Source organism: Muntiacus reevesi, chromosome 8 (genome assembly GCF_963930625.1).
Source record: "Muntiacus reevesi chromosome 8, mMunRee1.1, whole genome shotgun sequence".
NCBI lineage: Eukaryota > Metazoa > Chordata > Mammalia > Artiodactyla > Cervidae > Muntiacus > Muntiacus reevesi.
In genome coordinates this window covers 13058552-13077690 of record NC_089256.1, presented here as the reverse complement: position 1 = coordinate 13077690, position 19139 = coordinate 13058552, and the positions used below count along the sequence as shown (strand labels likewise).

Sequence of the window (19139 nt, the reverse complement as noted above, 5' to 3'; positions counted from 1 at the left end):
CACACTGCAGGTCATTCTCCTGAGAGAGAACCAGGCAATTAAGATTTTTTGATGGCAAGGCAAGGAAAACATGGGTCTTCACTTTGGTTAGGCATCTGTGAGCTGTATCCTAACCTGGTTCTGCCACCATGTCACCACTTCTCTGAGATTGAACTTTCTGGAATTCTCTGGTTTCAGGACACCTCCTACTTATTCATCACTGGCCCTGACGTTGTGAAGTCTGTCACCAATGAGGACGTTACTCAGGAGGAACTCGGGGGTGCCAGGACCCACACCACCATGTCAGGTGAGGGGCCTTGAGGCTCATCTCACTGTTGTCAGACATTGAGAGAAGACATTGCTAGAGCTGACAGTCTGTTACAAATATCACTTCATTGACAGAATTTATTCGAATAGACTGTAGTGTGACATATTGTCTACAGATAGTAATAAATGTGGATTTATATCTCAAACTCATTGACTAGCAGGGTACTTTTAATGCTTTTGTAGTCTTTGAAAATGTTGAGCTAACTAGGCTGTAAGAATTATGATTCATGTGAGTATAGTTGAACTTAAAAAATTGCATTTTGATGTGAGTTTTTAAAAAGAAAATAATTATTTGGCTGCGCTGAGTCTTAGTTGAGGCAAGCAAGACCTTTAGTTGTGGCCTGTGGGATCCAGTCCCCTGATCAGGGATTGAATCCAGGCCTTCTGCATTGGGAGTGGGGAGTCCTAGCCACTGGACCATACCAAGGGAGCCCCTTGGTGTGGGACTTTTTTTTACTCCAAAGTTGGGGTGTGTTTTGAGAGTCGGTGGCATCTTACCAGTCATCACTGGCCAGTGACCACATGGTCAAGACTCGTGCTCACGAGCTTGGTCATAGCTTTTCACCTCCTTAAGTTTAAGTGTCACATATGCTGGAAGATTATCCTTTGCTTTCACCATTGAAATATGCTGTTTATACACTGAGGCATGTAATTGGCAGCAGAGCATGAATCTGATATTAGAGAAGACAGTTGTTGGAATAATGATTGTAATTCCATAATTCCTTGGCAAAAGACCTCAAGTTGTGAAAGGATTGCGTACCACACAGGAAGCAGTGTAGCTGAAGCCAGGAGAAATTGCCTCTTTGAGAGATTTCAGAGCATCGAGAGGCTGGTGGATGATCTGTGCACCTCGCTGTATTGTGGTTAAGGCATTGGGTCATCATTTGATTGTCAGTGTTTCTTTCTTAGTGTACATATAGTCGAGGTATGTCTTAATGTCCGTGAGGTCTTAACATTTGATGAAATTTGGTTAAAAAATAAAAGTCAGATCTCTTGATTCCCCCCACCCACAGAAGTTGTTCCTCCCCTATCTTGGGTGGGGTCACCTTGACACACCCCTTTCTCTCACCCTCAGGTTCTTTCAGCTCTCTGGCCAGCACACTTCTCACTGCTGACCCGCAGTTTGTCACATTCCTATCTCAGGGCTCAGTTGGCAGCAGTTTTTTTCTTACTGGAATATAAAATAACGTTGCAACTTTTTTTTCCCTTTGTTTGTAGTCTTGACTTTATTGTAGATTTATAGATCTGATTTTATAGATCACAGTGCAGAAGTTCTTAAATTAATACCATCATTGAAAATTAACCATAGTATTTTCAAAACTGTGTATATTTATTTAAATAGAGTATAGTTTTATAATGTGTTCATTTCTGCTCTACAACAAAGTGAGTCTGCTATATGTATACAAACATCCTCTCCATTTTGGATTTCCTTCCCATTTAAGTCACCACAGAGCGCTGAGTAGAGTTCCCTGTGCTATACAGTAGGTTCTCATTGGTTATCTAGTTTATGAATAGTAGTGTCTATATGTCAATTCCAGTCTCACAATCCATCCCACCCTAAATAATGCTGAGTCTTGATGGAGTCAGATTTGATGAAATATGCAATTTTTTTCCTGACTGCAATAATATTACATGTTTGTGGTAGAAAATTTAGAAACTATAGGAAAAAAATCACTAGGAATTTTATTACCCAAAGATAAACACTATTCACTTTTTGGTTATACCCTGCAGTCTTTTTGTGTAGATGGATGTGAATATACAACTGCATATTCAAACATAGGTGTATAATGTTCATTTGTTTTTTCGTTTGACAGCTTAATGTGATGAATGACTGTTTGTGACATTATATTTTCTTTTATAACATAATTTTAGCTTTAAAAGCATGATTTGGTGTCCTGAATCTTAGGCTCCTGGGCTGTATCTGATGTACTTAGCTCTGTAGTCTTAGGGTAAGACCCAAAATATGCTCTACATGCACACACATATATTTTAGTAATAGCTTTATTGAGATATAATTCACATAGCAGGCTGTGTTTGGGAGAGGGGCCAGGGGAAACCCCAGTGACTAGGTGATATTAGGGCAAAAACTTGTATAATATAAGGAGTGACCCCTGCAGGGGTGTAGATTTGGAGCAGAAGAAACAGACTGCATAGACAGAGGATCAGCTTGAAGGTGTGTGGAGGGGTTCCATTCTCAGTGGAGAGGGGCAGCAACAGGGCTGTCAGCCGGCCTGCCCTAGAAGAGGCAGGTGGACATGAAGCTGCGTCTCTGGGCTAACACGCGCCCTGGCTCATCACGGCCTCCCTGTCTTCTTAGGCGTGGCCCACCGGGCTTTTGAGAATGACGTTGATGCCTTGTGTAATCTCCGGGAGTTCTTCAACTACCTACCTCTCAGCAATCAGGACCCAGCTCCGGTCCTTGAGTGCCATGACCCCAGGTGAGTTGCAGGTTGGAGTCCTTCTCTGGTCCCCCTGCCCTGGCTGGACCTCCAGGGTCTGCCCTGGTGGGCAGCTAGGAGTAGATTATGGAGTGGAAGGTGGCTTGTCTGGGTACGGAAGCCAAGAAGATGTCATTTGTTTATTAAAATTTTTTTAATTTTAATATTTATTTTTGGCCATGCTGTGCGGCGTGCAAGATGTTAGTTCCCCAACCAGGGATCGAACCCGTGCTCCCTCCAGTGGAAGTGTGGCGTCTTAACCACTGGACTGCCAGGGAAGTCCCAAAAGATCTTATTTTTATTTTTTTTTTCTCTCTGTAATACCTGACAAGTAGCTTGGGAATTAAAAAAATGGGGCCCCAAAATATTATTTTTGGAAGTCTTAATTTGTTCAGAAATGAGATAGATTTTGTTTGTTTGTATTAACTTGAAGTAAATCAGTGTGAACTGATACAGACAGTGTGCCCTTTAGGAAATCTGCTTATGCACACTTGCTTGTGGCCAGACGCTAGGGCAGCCCTGGGGAAGGCCATGTTGCTGGCCGCCCTGTGTAGACCTTCACTTTCCTTCTTGCTTATGTGGGCCACTGTCTGATGTGAGGGCGCTCCACAGACTAAACCAGAAGCCCAGCTGGGGAACCACTGCTCTAGACGTCTGGCGGCTTTCTCCTCCACTTTGTTTCCTCTCTGATTTTGGAGCACTCACTTGGCCTACACGACTTCTGCAGAAGGATTTGAAATTGTGTCCCTCGGGAAGAAGCCGTTTTCAGACTCTCCCTTGTGGGTGGACCTGGGCTTCCACCTTCTGGGCTGTGTCTGGGCCAGGGTTACTCTGAAGAATCATGTCCCCAGGACCCCTTCCTGTCTGCCTGCCTTACTCCTCAGGGGACCCAACCAGTGGCCCAGTGTGTGTGGTCATGAAAAGGAGGGTGGCCACCAGGCCCAGAGCAGTGGGCACAGCCTCCTTCTCTAAGACTCTGCACTGTGTGGGGGTTCTTGAAAAGTTTAGGACATCTTTGAAGGTGTTATGGACCAAGGGCCTACACATGTCTGATAGCCTGCTTTGGCCCAGCCATAGCTGCTGTCTATTCAGTTCCAGGGAATATGTGTCTGAGTAAACAGTGAATGAACAGTAAGGGAGGCCTTTGTTACTGGGTGGGGTGATGCCCCAAATCCCAGTGTGGGAATTGTCTTGTTCCCACAAGACAGACTTGGATGGGCATTGTCTTGTTCACTACATGCCTTTTAGTACCCTGTACAGTCCCTGGAATGTGGGAAGTGTTCAGAGGATAAATGAAGGCATCACCACATTCAGGCGAATAAGGTCATTTTTTTCCTCTAAATGAAAATGGGAAGATCTTCTAGGTTAATATCAAGCTCAGGTTCATTTTAATGTGGTGGTAACATAGGAATGTATCTTTGGGGACTGCTTTGCAAGCCCGGCAGGGACAGAATCAGTCCAGCCCCTACACTCTTGTCTCCCCTATTTCCCTCTCCTATCCCCCACCACCCACAGAAGGCAACCGACTCTTCCATGTTGATTAAATCTGCTTCTTTTTCTACCCAAAGTGACCGTCTGGTTCCTGAGCTTGACACAATTGTCCCTTTGGAATCTACCAAAGCCTACAACATGGTGGACATCATACACGCTGTGAGTGCCACTTCTGTCTGTCTGTCTGTCTGCTGGCTCGGCAGTGTGCATGTCCTTGTGCCTTGGCTCAGTGAGGAAGTGCAGGTGCCCTCACAGCAGGCACCACAGACAGGGCGTGGGGTGGCACAGAACCAGGGCGCTGAGGAACGTGTTGAGGGAAGAGTCAGTGGCTGTGGCCGCCCTCCTGGCCCTGGCCCGTGGAGAAGGGGCCGTGTGTCCAGAGCCTGGAGTTGAGGTGGGTTGACTCCTCACACACTTCTGTCTGGGGTCTCATGCTCAGAGGGCGTTTTGTTTCTCTAGAGAAAGGAGAGTTCACGAGGCATCCTGTGATAGAGTTGAGGGGTATGTGTGTAGGTCTGAGGAGCACAGGAGTGCTTTGTACCTCTTTCTTGGTGTAGGGGGTTCCTGGCTCATTAAGTGAAGAGGACAGTGTTGGAGTGAACTGGAGGCGCCTCTCCATGGCCATTGTCTCCCTCCTGCTTCCCTATGTGTTCTGAGCTCTCAGCTCTTCTCGCTTAATTCAGCCCAGGCAACTCTGTGGGGACAGCCTCTCCCAAAGCCTGGCTCCCCCAGGGACCTGTTCCTTCTCCCCTGTGCTGTGGGAAGCCAGCGTGAGTCAGCAGCTGATCCTTGTTGCTGGGATCATTGCTGGCTGAGCACCATGCGAGCCCCCTTCCTCCAGCATGCCCTCCTCTGACCTTGGCCTTCTCTACTCTGCACCTCGCAGTTGTCTGGTCCATCTCTCAGTGTCTCTGTCCTTCCCGTTCTTCTGGAGCCCTCTGCGCCTTCTGGACACTTTCTTCCTGACCCAGCTTGGACTCTGCCATTGTGCTAGATTTTGGTAGCCAGGCACTGTTCTCACTGACACCTCTGCCGTTGTGCCAGATGTTAGTAGCCAGGCCCTGTTCTTAGTGACACTGTGATGGACAAAACCCTACCTTGGCGACCTCACCTCTGGGTAAGAGATTCAGAGAGTGAAAGCATAGCCAGCATGGGTAATTTTAGGTCCAGAATTACAGTGAATAAGGTAAAATAAGTCTTTTGTCATCAGTGCCCCGATTCTCCTTTGATCCTATGGAGCGCTATCCCTGGTTCAAGGCTGCAGTCATCTGCCCATCCACCCGTGTTGCTAGCCTGCTGGGGGGAGCTTGCTCCAGCCTGAGCTGGGTCCTTGGTGTGCCTCTCTGGCCCCTGGCTTGAATAGGTGTTGTGAACCTCCGCTCAGCCCCTGGTCGTATCTTCTTCACTCTTCCTGATCCAAACCCTAACTTCCTTGTCTACTCCGCACTTGGATCACATGACATTGGCATTTCCTTTATGGAGAAAATTAAGAGCATCACGTTCCTCGAGCCCATTGTTGCCCATTTCTACCCCCCCACCATCACCCTCCCAACTCCCCACATCATATCTCCCCAGGCTCAAGGAATGAGGTGCCTTCACAGGGGCTTCTTACTCCATCCCTGTCTATCTGGCCTCTTTCTTTCTTACCTGGTTTAACTTCTCCCTCTCGTAACTCCTTCCTTTGGGCAATCAGTGTGTTTGAACATGTATGGACTTCTTGTTGGCTAAAACGTGCCCCTCTTTACCTGTATTTCTGCTTAACTGCTGTCCACAGTCTTTTCTCCCTTTTTCCTTCACCTCCTCATGTCTCTTCTTCCTTTATTCCTCTCTGGAACCTGGCTTCTGGTTTTGTCCCTCTGTTGAATGACAGCCCTCCTGATGACTTCTCCAATTGCTAACTCCAGGGGACCAAGAGCATTAAATAGATATAGTTACAGAGGTAACCATTATTATTATTTTTAACAATTACAAGTCTTCCTAAAACAAAGCAAAATTATGTAGGGTAGCTCAAATGCATCACATAGAGAAACAGAGAAGCCTCCCTGCTGTTCTCTTCCAGGCACTGTTTCCCCCTAAACCTTTAAGGGAAACCACCGTCCTGACTTTTAACAGCATAGTTTAGTTTTTCTTGGTTTTGTGTATTATAGGAATGGAGTCATATAGTGTGTGGTCTTGCCTGTCTGGTTACTTTGATTCAACATGACAGTTGAAATTCGTCTGCATTGTGTATTGTTCCCATGGTTCTTCATCTTTTATATGAACAGACCACAGTTTATCTACTGTTGATGGGCATTTGGATAATTCTGGTTTGAGGCTATTACAAATAGTCCTGATATGATCATTCTGTTATGTGATTTTGGCAAAAAAGTAAAGAAAACTTTCACGTCTCTGAGTCCATACTGAGAGTGGAAGCACCACGTCACAGTCGTGCAGACACGGAGCTTGAGTGGACACTGCCCAAGTGTTCTTCCTCTTAAAAGGACACCAGTCCTTTCAGACTAGGGCCTGAATCTTTATGACCTTGTTTATCTCCTTAAAGGTCCTGTCTCCAAGTATAATCACACTGGCTGTTAGGTTTCAACATATGAATTTGGAGGGAGGGGTACACAGTTCAGTTCATAAAGTGCCATAATAAGAATGTGCAGGTTTTCTTTCTTTTTCTATGGACTGAACAACTGAAATAGCATTGGGATTTTCTCCTCTTTAAAAATCTTGGAGAAATTCTCACGTAAGATTGTCAGTGCCTAGTGCTTTATTGTTATTTTTTTTTTGATGGAGGAGTGGCTTTTTGATAACTTCCTCTGCTCTTTAATGCTAATGTCTCTAAACTATCTAAACTATTGCTGGGGTCAGTTTTGGCAAAGTATATAAATTTTTCTCTGTGACTCACCTATTTCATCCAGATTTTTAATTTTACCTGCATAGTCTTATGTAGGGTTATATAGTCTCAGACCAGCAAAATCTGTTTCAGTGGTTTTCTCCTCTCACATTTTGTATTCTGTATTTTCTTGATAGTTACCTAGTAGTTGGAATATTTTATTGAGGTATTTTGAAGAGTCAACTTTTAGAGTTTTTTCTTTTTTAAGGCTATGTGTTTTTTGCTTTTGTATTAACTCCTTTTCTCCTTTCATTTAATCATTTTTTTCCCCTTCTCAGATTTTTGAACCAGAAGTTTAATATATTTTCTTTAATTTTGATTCTTTTAAAAGTAAAAATTCTTTTAAAGTAAAAGTAAATAATATTTACAAAGGAGAAAACATAGTATAGAAACATGTAAGGTGAAATGCAAATCTTTTCTCTCTCCTCATCAGTCTTTCTCAGAGGTAACTACTATTAAGTTTCTTGTGTATCTTTCCAGAAAACAAATTATATGTCAAATATGTGTCAAATATATTTACTTTTAACTGAAAAAAATTATTATAGACACTTGCACACCTTGCTTTTTTTCACTTTCTTTCCCAATCATGACATACAAATTTACCTTATTCTTTGTGATGGCTGTATGTTATTCCATTGTATGGGTGGAACACTATTTAAGCATCACTGTACTGATGGACAGTTCAGTCTTTTATAGTTTTTGCTTTTACAGTAGTGATGTAGAAGACATCTCTGTGTATCAGCATGTTTTTGTGACTATATCCATTGGATCAGAATGGATATTTGGCCAGTAATGGAATTTGGCCAGAGAGCAAAAGTCTTAAAATTGTTTTTTTTTTTTTTTTTTAAAAGGCAGTAGGGAAGGTGGTATTTCTGGATAGTTATGGTCTTCTAAATCCAAAACTCTACACATCCTTGAAAAACTGTATGTAGGTCAATAAGAAGAAAAAAACCCTACCAATTCCATGCCTTTATTGTAACCAGAAGACAGGAAACCATAAACTTAATATAAAAATGAGTGGAACAATAAGTAGTTGGACTGTTTCTTGAGTTTTGGCTATAAGTCTCTGTGGAGAGCTAGATGAAGTGTCGAGATGTTGCTCAGAAGAAAGAGAAGGGAATTTAGAAGAAACTACTCAGAGAGAAAGTTCACTGTAAGAGTGAAAATATTGGAAAAGAGTCCTGTTAGTTCAGAAGAGTTACTTCAGAGGGGAGATTTAAACATGCACAAGAATCAAGAAGGCAGTCATGGAAGGGTATTCCTTCTTGGGAAGAAAAGATTTAAAGGAAGAGAGAGGCATCTTTCAGTTCAGTTCAGTCGCTCAGTCGCGTCCGACTCTTTGTGACCCCATGAATCGCAGCACGCCAGGCCTCCCTGTCCATCACCAACTCCTGGAGTTCACCCAAACTCATGTCCGTTGAGTCGGTGATGCCATCCAGCCATCCTCATCCTCTTCTCCTCCTTCCCCCAATCCCTCCCAGCATCAGGGTCTTTTCTTTCTTTTTTTTTTTTTAGGGTCTTTTCAAATGAGTCAGCTCTTTGCATCAGGTGGCCAAAGTATTGGAGTTTCAGCTTCAACATCAGTCCTTCCAGTGAACACCCAGGACTGATCTCCTTTAGGATGGACTGGTTGGATCTCCTTGCAGTCCAAGGGACTCTCAAGAGTCTTCTCCAACACCACAGTTCAAAACCATCAGTTCTTTGGCACTCAGCTTTCTTTATAGTCCAACTCTCACATCCATACATGACTACTGGGAAAACCATAGCCTTGACTAGATGGACCTTTGTTGGCAAAGTAATATCTCTGCTTTTTAATATGCTGTCTAGGTTGGTCATAACTTTCCTTCCAAGAAGTAAGCGTCTTTTAATTTCATGGCTGCAATCACCATCTACAGTGATTTTGGAGCCCTGAAAAGTAAAATCAGCCACTGTTTCCACTGTTTCTCCATCTATTTGCCATGAAGTGATGGGACTGAATGCCATGATCTCAGTTTTCTGAATGTTGATCTTTAAAGCCAGCTTTTTCACTCTCTTCTTTCACTTTCATCAAGAGGCTCTTTAGTTCTTCTTCACTTTCTGCCATAAGGGTAGTATCATCTGCATATATGAGGTTATTGAGGCACCTTTGGAAATTATGAAATGAGGGAAGAATGAAGAAAGAGATAAATGTATGTGTTTGTAAGATAAAAACAAAAATTTGAAGGTCGTAATACCCCTTTCCCTCCCACTCTAATATCAAGACACCCATTAACTAAATGGCACTTTGTTATACTGACAGAAGAGGGTGCTCTTGAACTGGGAATCTTGTTCACCATCCAAACTGCCAACCTTGTTCATTCAAATACAAGTAGTTTATCTATATGAAACTACTAAAATTAGAAAACCAAAAATGAGAATGAAAAACTTCACTTGACAAAACTCCTTTCAGAGTAAGCATTCATTCAGCAGATGATCACCCTGCAGTTGTGCTCAGCAGCCTCAAATCACTTGAACTGTGAAAAATTCAGAAACAAATAACAGAATAGATATAAAATAGGAAGAAGTAAAAGTTAGTGGTGACTGAATTAAAATGTGGGGAATAAAATCACATATCAGAAATGAAGACAATTATAGAGTGCTCTAGGGAGAAAGCTTGAATGAAATTTAATAAGGAATGTTGTAAAAAGGGGAAAGACAACCAAGAATATAAAGAAAAAGGTAGAAAAAAATAGAAAGCAGGTGATTAAAGTGGCAAAGAAGACTGAACATGCATATAACTGGAGTGTCTGATGAAGGACAAATAGGAATAGAATTGATGTGTAAAACTGTAATCTAAGAAAGCATTCCAGAAATAAGACCCAGAGCTACACTGCCACTGAGTATATGGGAAAATTAACCAAGAATGATGAAACTCTAGTTAATATCCACATATAACCATTAGATTAAAAAAAATCCTCAGATCGGTCATGACTGAGCACATAGTGCACATACAAATAGGACTTTGAGGCAAAAAGATGAAAACTTACAAGGATAGAAGGACTAGAGTAGCAGCAGATTTCTCAAAAGCAACAGCAGAGCAAGGTAACAATAGCAAAACACTCCTGGAGACTCCAGGAAAGAGTATGGGACTGAGGATTCTATGTCTGGCCAAGCTGATGTTCATGTATGAAGACTAAAGAAACTAGTTTTAAATAGGTAAAACTGAGGGAATTCTGTGTTCTCAGGTGTTTCTTGAAGCTACCAGAGGATGAGTTTCATCCAACCAAGAGATGACTGGAGAAATTTTAGCAAAGGGATTGATGGTACTTATTTAATTAGAAGACTAAAACTGGGTTGGGAATGAGTGTTTGGAGGAAAAAATGCCACAGAAAGATGAAAGAGAAGGTTGAGGGAAAGAGTATAACAGTAAGTTCACTGATAGTTGTGGCTCAACAGATTTTAAAGGTAGACAACTCAGTTAATAAAGACACTAAGTGGGGAAACAGACTAAGGGCACTAAAAAGATATAATTACAGTGCCAACCACTAGATCAAAAATATACATCTTTTAAAATAATGACATAAAACATATCATTTAGAACAGCAAATACAACATGATACACAGAATAATTATAAGAATAAAAATCTAAAATACCAATAAATATGAATGGCTTAACTTATTAAATTCATCTCATTTATTAAAAGAAAAAGATGTTCAATATACCTCATAAAGCAAAGTCAGCTATATGCAATATACAGGAGACAAAGTGATTCTGAAAAGTTAAACATAAGGGATGGGCAAAGGTATGTCAGGAGAACAGAAATAGCAAGTTTGTGTGAGTCTGATATTGGATGATGTAAAATTCAAATATTTACTGTGACAAGGAAAGACATTTTCAAATGTTAAAAGCTATAATCCACAATAATGATAAAAAGATCTTTGCCCTGAGTAATACAACTACCATCTTTAAAAAAGAAAAGCTACAGGATATTCAAGTAGACATAGGTAGAAACAACACACCATAATTAGTACAATGTACATGAAATGGACAAAAAACGTAATATATGGAAGACCTCAGTAACATCATAGATAGATATTATGAATGTATTTCAGACTTTGCAGCCTGGTAAAAGGCAATGAGGAGAAGCTAACCCAGTGGCAACCCAGTCCAGTACTCTTGCCTGGAAAATCCCATGGACGGAGGAGCCTGGTAGGCTGCAGTCCATGGGGTCGCTAAGAGTCGGACATGACTGAGCGACTTCACTTTCACACATTGGAGGAGGAAATGGCAACCCACTCCAGTGTTCTTGCCTGGAGAATCCCAGGACGGGGGAGCCTGGTGAGCTGCCATCTATGGGGTCGCACAGAATCGGACACGACTGAAGTGACTTAGCAGCAGCAGCAGCAAAAGGCAATGAATCTTATTCTCAAGTGCACATGGAATATTTACAAAAGTTGATCACATATTTGGTCAGAAAGAAAGCATCCTAGCAGCCCATAAAGCAAAAATATTATAAATAACACTGATCAAAACTAGAAATTTATAGCTACAACAATAAATATACTCATTTGGAAATAAATTTTCTGTTAAACAATTCTTGGATGAAAGGAGAAAATATAAACCAAAATGAAAGAATTATAAGGTGGTGCTAGTGATAAAGAACCCTCCTGCAAGTGCAGGTAGATGTAAAAGATGTGGGTTTGAGCACTGGGTCAGGAAGATCCCCTGGAAGAGGGCATGGCAACCCACTCCAGTGTTCTTGCCTGGAGAACCCCATGGACAGAGGAGCCTGGTGGGGTCTAGTCCACATGGTCTCAAAGAGTTGGACATGACTGAAGTGACTTAACTTGCACACATGACAGAATTATAAGAGAATTAGATAATAAAAACACTTCTTATCAATATCTACAGAGTGCTCTCTGTGAGAGGAGGAAAAATTTATAGCCTTCAATGCTTAGTAAAAAATGAAAGAAAGAAAAGAAACTAAATTTCGTACTCAAAAAGCTGGAGAAAAATAAAATATTCTAAAGGAATTTAATAATAAAGCAGAAATTTTATGATTTAGGATATAGAAAAACAACTGTAGCTAACGGAGTAGAATAACTACTAGGCAAGTTAAAAAGATAAGTTAAAAGTGCAAAGGTAGAAATATCGATCAGTGGAACAAAATAGAAAGCCCAGAGATAAATCCACACACCTATGGACACTTTGTCTTTGACAAAGGAGGCAAGAATATACAATGGAGAAAAGACAATCCTTTAACAAGTGGTTCTGGGAAAACTGGTCAACCTCTTGTAATAGAATGAAACTGGAACACTTTCTAACATCATACACAAAAATAACCTCAAAATGGATTAAAGATCTAAATGTAAGACCAGAAACCACGAAACTCCTAGAGGAGAACATAGGCAAAACACTCTCTGACATAAATCACAGCAGGATCCTCTATGACCCACCTCCCAGAATATTGGAAATAAAAGCAAAAATAAACAAATGGAATCTAATTAAACTTAAAAGCTTTTGCACAACAAAGGAAACTATAAGTAAGGTGAAAAGACAGCCCTCAGATTGGGAGAAAATAATAGCACACGAAGCAACAGACAAAGGATTAATCTCAAAAATATACAAGCAACTCCTGCAGCTCAATTCCAGAAAAATAAATTACCCAATCAAAAAATGGGCCAAAGAACTAAACAGACATTTCTCCAAAGAAGACATACAGATGGCTAACAAACACATGAAAAGATGCTCCACATCACTCATTATCAGAGAAATGCAAATCAAAATCACAATGAGGTACCATTACACGCCACTCAGGATGGTTGCTATCCAAAAGTCTACAAGCAATAAATGCTGGAGAGGGTGTGGAGAAAAGGGAACCCTCTTACACTGTTGGTGGGAATGCAAACTAGTACAGCCACTATGGAGAACAGTGTGGAGATTCCTTAAAAAACTGGAAATAGAACTCCCATACGACACAGCAATCCCACTGCTGGGCATACACACTGAGGAAACCAGATCTGAAAGAGACACGTGTACCCCAGTGTTCACCGCAGCACTGTTTACGATATCCAGGACATGGAAGCAACTTAAATGTCCATTGGCAGATGAATGGATAAGAAAGCTGCGTTACATATACACAATGAAATATTATTAAAAATAATGCATTTGAATCAGTTCTAATGAGGTGGATGAAACTGGAGCCTATTATACGGAGTGAAGAAAGTCAGAAAGAAAAGCACCAATACAGTATATTAACGCATATATATAGAATTTAGAAAGGTGGTAATGATGACCCTATATGCGAGACAGCAAAAGAGACACAGGTGTAAAGAACAGACTGTTGGACTCTGTGGGAGAAGGCGAGGGTGGGATGGTTTGAGAGAACAGCATTGACACATGTTTATTACCATATGTGAAATAGATCGCTGGTCCAGGTTCGATGCATGAGACAGGATGCTCAGGGCCAGAGGGCTAGTGCACTAGGATGACCCTGGGGGATGCGATAGGGAGGGAGGTGAGAGGGGGGTTCAGGATGGGGGACACATGGATACCCATGGCTGATTCATGTCAATGTATGGCAGAAACCACTACAATATTGTAAAGTAATTAGCCTCCCATTAAAATAAGTTAATTTAAAAAAAAAAGAAAAAGGACAAGAAAGGAAATATAAGAAATTTCAAAATCATAAGAGGTTAGATGAACTGGACATTTTATTTGGAAAATACGTTTTACCAAAAACTGACCCTCTTAGAGGTAGAAAGCCTAAGTAGACCCAATTACATAGTAGTAGTTTCACAAAAATAGCAGCAGTCCTAGATAGTTTCTTGTGGGAATTCTATGAAACTTTCAAAGACCAAAGTGTGATAATGCCACATAAATTGTTTCAGAGACTAGACATTAAACACACACATACACACACCCTTTACAAATTCTTTTCATGAAGCAAGTATGGCACTGATACTTGAACCTGATGTAGAGTAGAAAAATATTTCAGATTGGCATCACTTACCGTTCACTTGGCAAGAATACCAAATAAATGTTAACTAACGATTTCAACACTATGTTAATATATACCATAAGGAAGAAGGATTTATTGGAATGCAAGCTTGGTTATATAGAAAATCTATAATGTACTCTGTTAAAAGATGGAAGAAAGATCCTGTAGTTGTTTTCATAGATGCTGAGAAAAGCTTTTAAGAAAATTCAATACCAATTTCTAATACACACACTCAAGAGACTAGGAGTTGATGAATATTTAACATGATAGACTTTAATACACACTTCTTCAAAACCAAGCATCTTACTTGATATAGAAATACTTACACTAAGATCTGGGATGCTGTCCATCTTCATTCTTATTTAACATTGTACTGGAGGTATCAACCAATGCAATTCGGTAAGAAAATAAACTAGAGGCAAAAAGCTTTGGAAAGTTTAACCTATGCTTGTAGAGGACATAATATGCTAAAGATGCTAGAGAATGTATGTAAATAGAATAAATAGGGAACAGGATATAAAATTAACCTAGGAATAGTGTTCATATACACAAACAATAACAAATTGTGTATGATAGTGTAAAATCTCCTTTTACATAGCAATAAAGATAGAACTGGACATGGAACAATGACTAATTTTCAAAACTGAAAAAGGTGTAGGTCAAGGCTATATATTGTGACCCTGAATATTTAACTTTTATGCAGGGTACATCATGCAAAATGCTGGGCTGCATGAATCACAAGCTGGAATCAAGATTGCTGAGAGAAATATCAACAATCTAGATATGTAGTGATACCACTTTAGTGGCAGAAAGAGAAGAAGAACTAAAGAGGCTCTTGATGAAGGTGAAGAGGAGAGTGAAAAAACTGGCTTAAAACTCAACATTTTAAAAACTAAGATCATGGCATCCGGTCCCATCACTTCATTGGCAAAATAGATGGTGCAAAAGTGGAAACAGTTAGAGACTTTATTTTCTTGGGCTCCAGAATCAATGTGGACAGTGACTGCAGCTATGAAATTAAAAGACACTTGCTTCTTGGAAGAAAAGCAATGACAAACCTAGACAGTGTATTAAAAAAAGCAGAGATATCACTTTGCCAACAAAGGTCCATCTAGTCAAAGCTGTGGTCTTTCCAGTAGTCATATACGGTTGTGAGAGTTGGACCCAAAGAAAGCTGAGCATGGAAGAATCAATGCTTTCAGACTGTGGTGTTGGAGAAGACTCTTGAGAGTCCCTTGGACAGCAGGGAGATCAATCCAGTCAATCCTAAGGGAAATCAACCCTGAATATTCACTGGAAGGACTGATAGTAAAGCTGAAGCTCTAGTTCTTTGGCTACATGATGCAAAGAGCAGACTCACTGGAAAAGATCCTGATGGTGGGAAATATTGAGGGCAGGAGGAGAAGGGGGCCACAGAGGATGAGATGGTTGGATGGCATCACTGTCTCAGTGAGCATGAGTTTGAGCAAACTCCGGGAGATAGTGAAGGACAGGGAAGCCTGGAGGCTGCAGTTCATGAAGTCACAAAGAGTCAGACACAACTTAGCAACTGAACAACAACAAAGATAAAATATTTAGTAATAAACTCATAGGGCAAATTTTAAAACTTCTGAAAAACATGAATATAGGCTCGAACAAATGCAGACATCCCTTGTTCCTGGATGTTGATTTAATATAAAAATGTCAAAAGAAAAACTATGGCCATATCCTTTATTAAAGCATGCTATAGTTAAAACAGTCTAGTCTTGACACATAAATAGTGGAATAGAAGAGAAAAACTAGAAGTTGATTTAAGTACATATAGAGTTCAGGCACATATGATAAAGGTATTATGTCAAATTATCGGGGCAAGATGAGCTTTTTAATGGTGCTAAAGAATTTGCTGGCAGTTCAGTGGTTAGGAGTCTACTCTCTCACTGTTGAGGGTCTGCATTCAAAAAAAGAAAATGGTCCTACCCCAAAAAATAATGATGCTAGGTGACTGGATAGCTGGTTGCGTGTTCAGTCCCTAAGGTGTATTTGACTCTTTGCAACCCTGTGTACTGTAGCCCACCAAACTCCTCTGTTCATAGGATTTCCCAGGCAAGAATACTGGAGTGTGTTGCCATTTCCTTCTCCAGGGGATCTTCCTGACCCAGGGATCAAACTTGCATCTCTGCATTGGCAGGCGGAATCTTTACTGCTGAACCACAGGCAAGCCCAGATAACTGGTTAGGAAAATATAAAGTTATACTTTCAGTTCATACCATATACAAAAATAAACTACAAATAGATCAGAGAACTAAATATAATAAGTGAATTAGTACTAAAAGAAATCATGGACCAATTTCTCTAGGAGAGGATAAAGGATTTTGAACTGATTTAAAATGCAGTTTCAGTTAAAAAATTCATAAATTTGACTGTGTAAATGTTTAAAAATTCTACTCCGCATAGCAAAAAGTACATACAATTAAAAGACAGCCAGGAATGGAACTTCCCTGGTGGTCCAGTGGCAAAGACTCCACACTCCCAATGCAGGGGACCAGAGTTCAATCCCTGGTCAGCAAACTAGACCTCACATGCAGGAAGTGAAGAGTTTGCGTGCTACAACTGAAAGATCCTGCATGCCACAGCAAAGATCAGAGATCCTACGGGCTGCAGCTAAGAGCCAGTGCAGCCTAATAAAAACATGAATATTAAGAAAGACAACCAGGAATCCCTTAGCGGTCCATTGGTTAGAACTCTGCTTCCACTGCAGAGGGCTGGAGTTCAATCCCTGGTCAGGGAACTGAGATCCCACACGCCCCGAGGCGTGGCATAAGAGAAGGAAAAAGACAACCAACAGCCTGGGAGAAAATATTTCTGACATATGTCTCAAATAAGGGACTGATAACTCTAACATGTAAAGAACTTTTTAAAAAATTAAGAGGACAAAGACTTAAATTGATAAAAAGCAGGAAAAAATCATGAATAGATAGCTCACACACACACACACACACACACACAAAAGATATGAAATGGACCTTAAACATCTTAGAAAGATGTTCAAGTTTACTCATAATGCTAGAAATGCAACTTAAAATTACACTGAGTTGTCTCTCCTCTGTCAGATTGGCCAAAAACTAAAAACTTGGAAATACTTTCTGTGGTAAGTGTGTGGGGAGTAGACACTCTGATATATTGCTGGTAAGGGTTATGGTAATATCTGAGATTTTGCCCTAGCAGTCCCACCTCTGGGGATTTATCTTGAAGATACACTTCCCGCCATACAAAATTATAGATGAACAAGGTTACTACTGTTACATTGTTATTTATGATTACAAAATAAGCAACTTGAATGTCAGTTTCACAGTAATGTAAACAACGCACAGGAGATTGATTGAATAAACTATGGTACATCCACACAATGCAGTGCTATGCAGGAGTGAAAAAGAGTGAGTTAGAGCCCTCTGAACTCATATGCAGTGATTCCCAGCATATATTAATTGAAGAAACCCAAAGTGCAAGAGAGAGTATTTCTCTAAGGTGGAAGGGGAATCAAAATGTTATAAATGTATCTACTCATTTCTGCAATACACACACAAATCGTAAATCAGAAAATGTTGTCATTCATAACATGGTGAGTGGAAGAGATTGGGAATGACATTATTAAATTATGTTAATGTTTACATATTAAAAAACAAAATCAGTACTGGGTGGTTAACCTTTGAAATAAAAACAAAAGAACATGACTGTGTTTCAAGTGAATGACTTAAACACAGTATTTTGACTCTATACCTTTAGTGTAATGGCAGAAATAAGGAAATACTGAATTGAAGTTATATTTTCTTCAATTTGTGTGTATTTGGTGGTCATATGAATTCTGAAACTATTTCATTTTTATTTGCAGATTGAATAAATGTTTTGAGGTTAATGGAGTTAGATTCCACTGTAGGAGAAAGAGCTATGGAAAGGGAGGTACTAGAATGAACCCTGTAGTTGAACTAGAATGAAGTTATCAGTGCAAACTCCTGATTTTCATATTACTCACAGAAATGTGTATATGTGTGTGTCTGTGGACTTCCTATCTCTTTGCTCTGGGATAGCTTCTTGGAAGTAATCATTTACCCCCCTTTCCACCCCAGGAACCTGGGCTTCTTGGAAAAATGGCTGTTTATACATTTGGGGAAGGAAAAAAATATGAGATGAACCTGAAAGTAAGGTAATTCCAGAATGTACGGTAGTGCCCAAAGAGTGATGGAGAAACATCAAAAGGGCATAGGATCCATCTTGAATGAACTCTCACTGTCAAATATGGGAAAATTTGAACATAAAGTAATGTTGGTAAAGATTGTAATCCACAGATAAAATATAAATCTGTAAATTCACACTGTGGATTTTCCATTAGTGAATGGGAAAGGCAAAGACATTTCTAACAGTAGAATGCCAAGTAATAAGTGGAGAAGGAAAATGGAGTTAGAGAAATCATTTGCAGTTACTGTGGGAGTAATTTGGGTTCCCTGGTGACTCAGAGGTAAAGAATCTGCTTGCTGGTGCTGGAGATGTGGGTTCAATCCCTCAGTTGGGAAGATCCCCTGGAGAAGGGAATGATAACCCACTCCAGCAGTCTCGCCTGGGAAATCCCATGGGCAGAAGAGCCTGGCGGGCTACAGTCCATAAGGGGTGCATAGAGTCGGACACAACTGAAGTGACTAAGCACTCATCCATGAATGCTAAGTAAACCTCCTGAGTAAAAACTAAGGATTTTTACATAAGTTTAAAGAATAGGATTTTTACATAAGTTTAAAATACTTCCCCACAAAATACTAATTACAAGTGGGAAAATAGTGACTTTACAGGAGAGAAACCTGGCATATCTCACCACTATTAATGGGCAAATTGACTTTGTGTGCCTTTTGATGTGATGTACTTGAGAGGGTCACTTCTGTGATATTCTGCCAAAAATGCTTAGGCTGAAATTAAACATGAACAAACACGAAACCCAAATAACCAAGCAACCGACCTGTAGTCTTCAAAGATGTTATGAACATGAGAGACAAAGATGGAGGGGAAAAATTTAAGGGAGGCTAAGGAGACTTTACCACTAAA

General features: G+C 40.4%; 1 protein-coding gene across 1 annotated transcript in view; it reads left to right on the top strand.

Moving 5' to 3' along the window:
• PCCB (propionyl-CoA carboxylase subunit beta) overlaps positions 1-19139 on the top strand; it is a 93176-nt gene that overhangs the window by 35633 nt on the left and 38404 nt on the right. The window contains exons 7-9 of the mRNA XM_065942457.1: positions 178-286; positions 2624-2744; positions 4313-4394. Of these exons, the coding sequence (XP_065798529.1) occupies positions 178-286; positions 2624-2744; positions 4313-4394 (312 nt within the window). The remainder of the gene's footprint in view (positions 1-177; positions 287-2623; positions 2745-4312; positions 4395-19139) is intronic.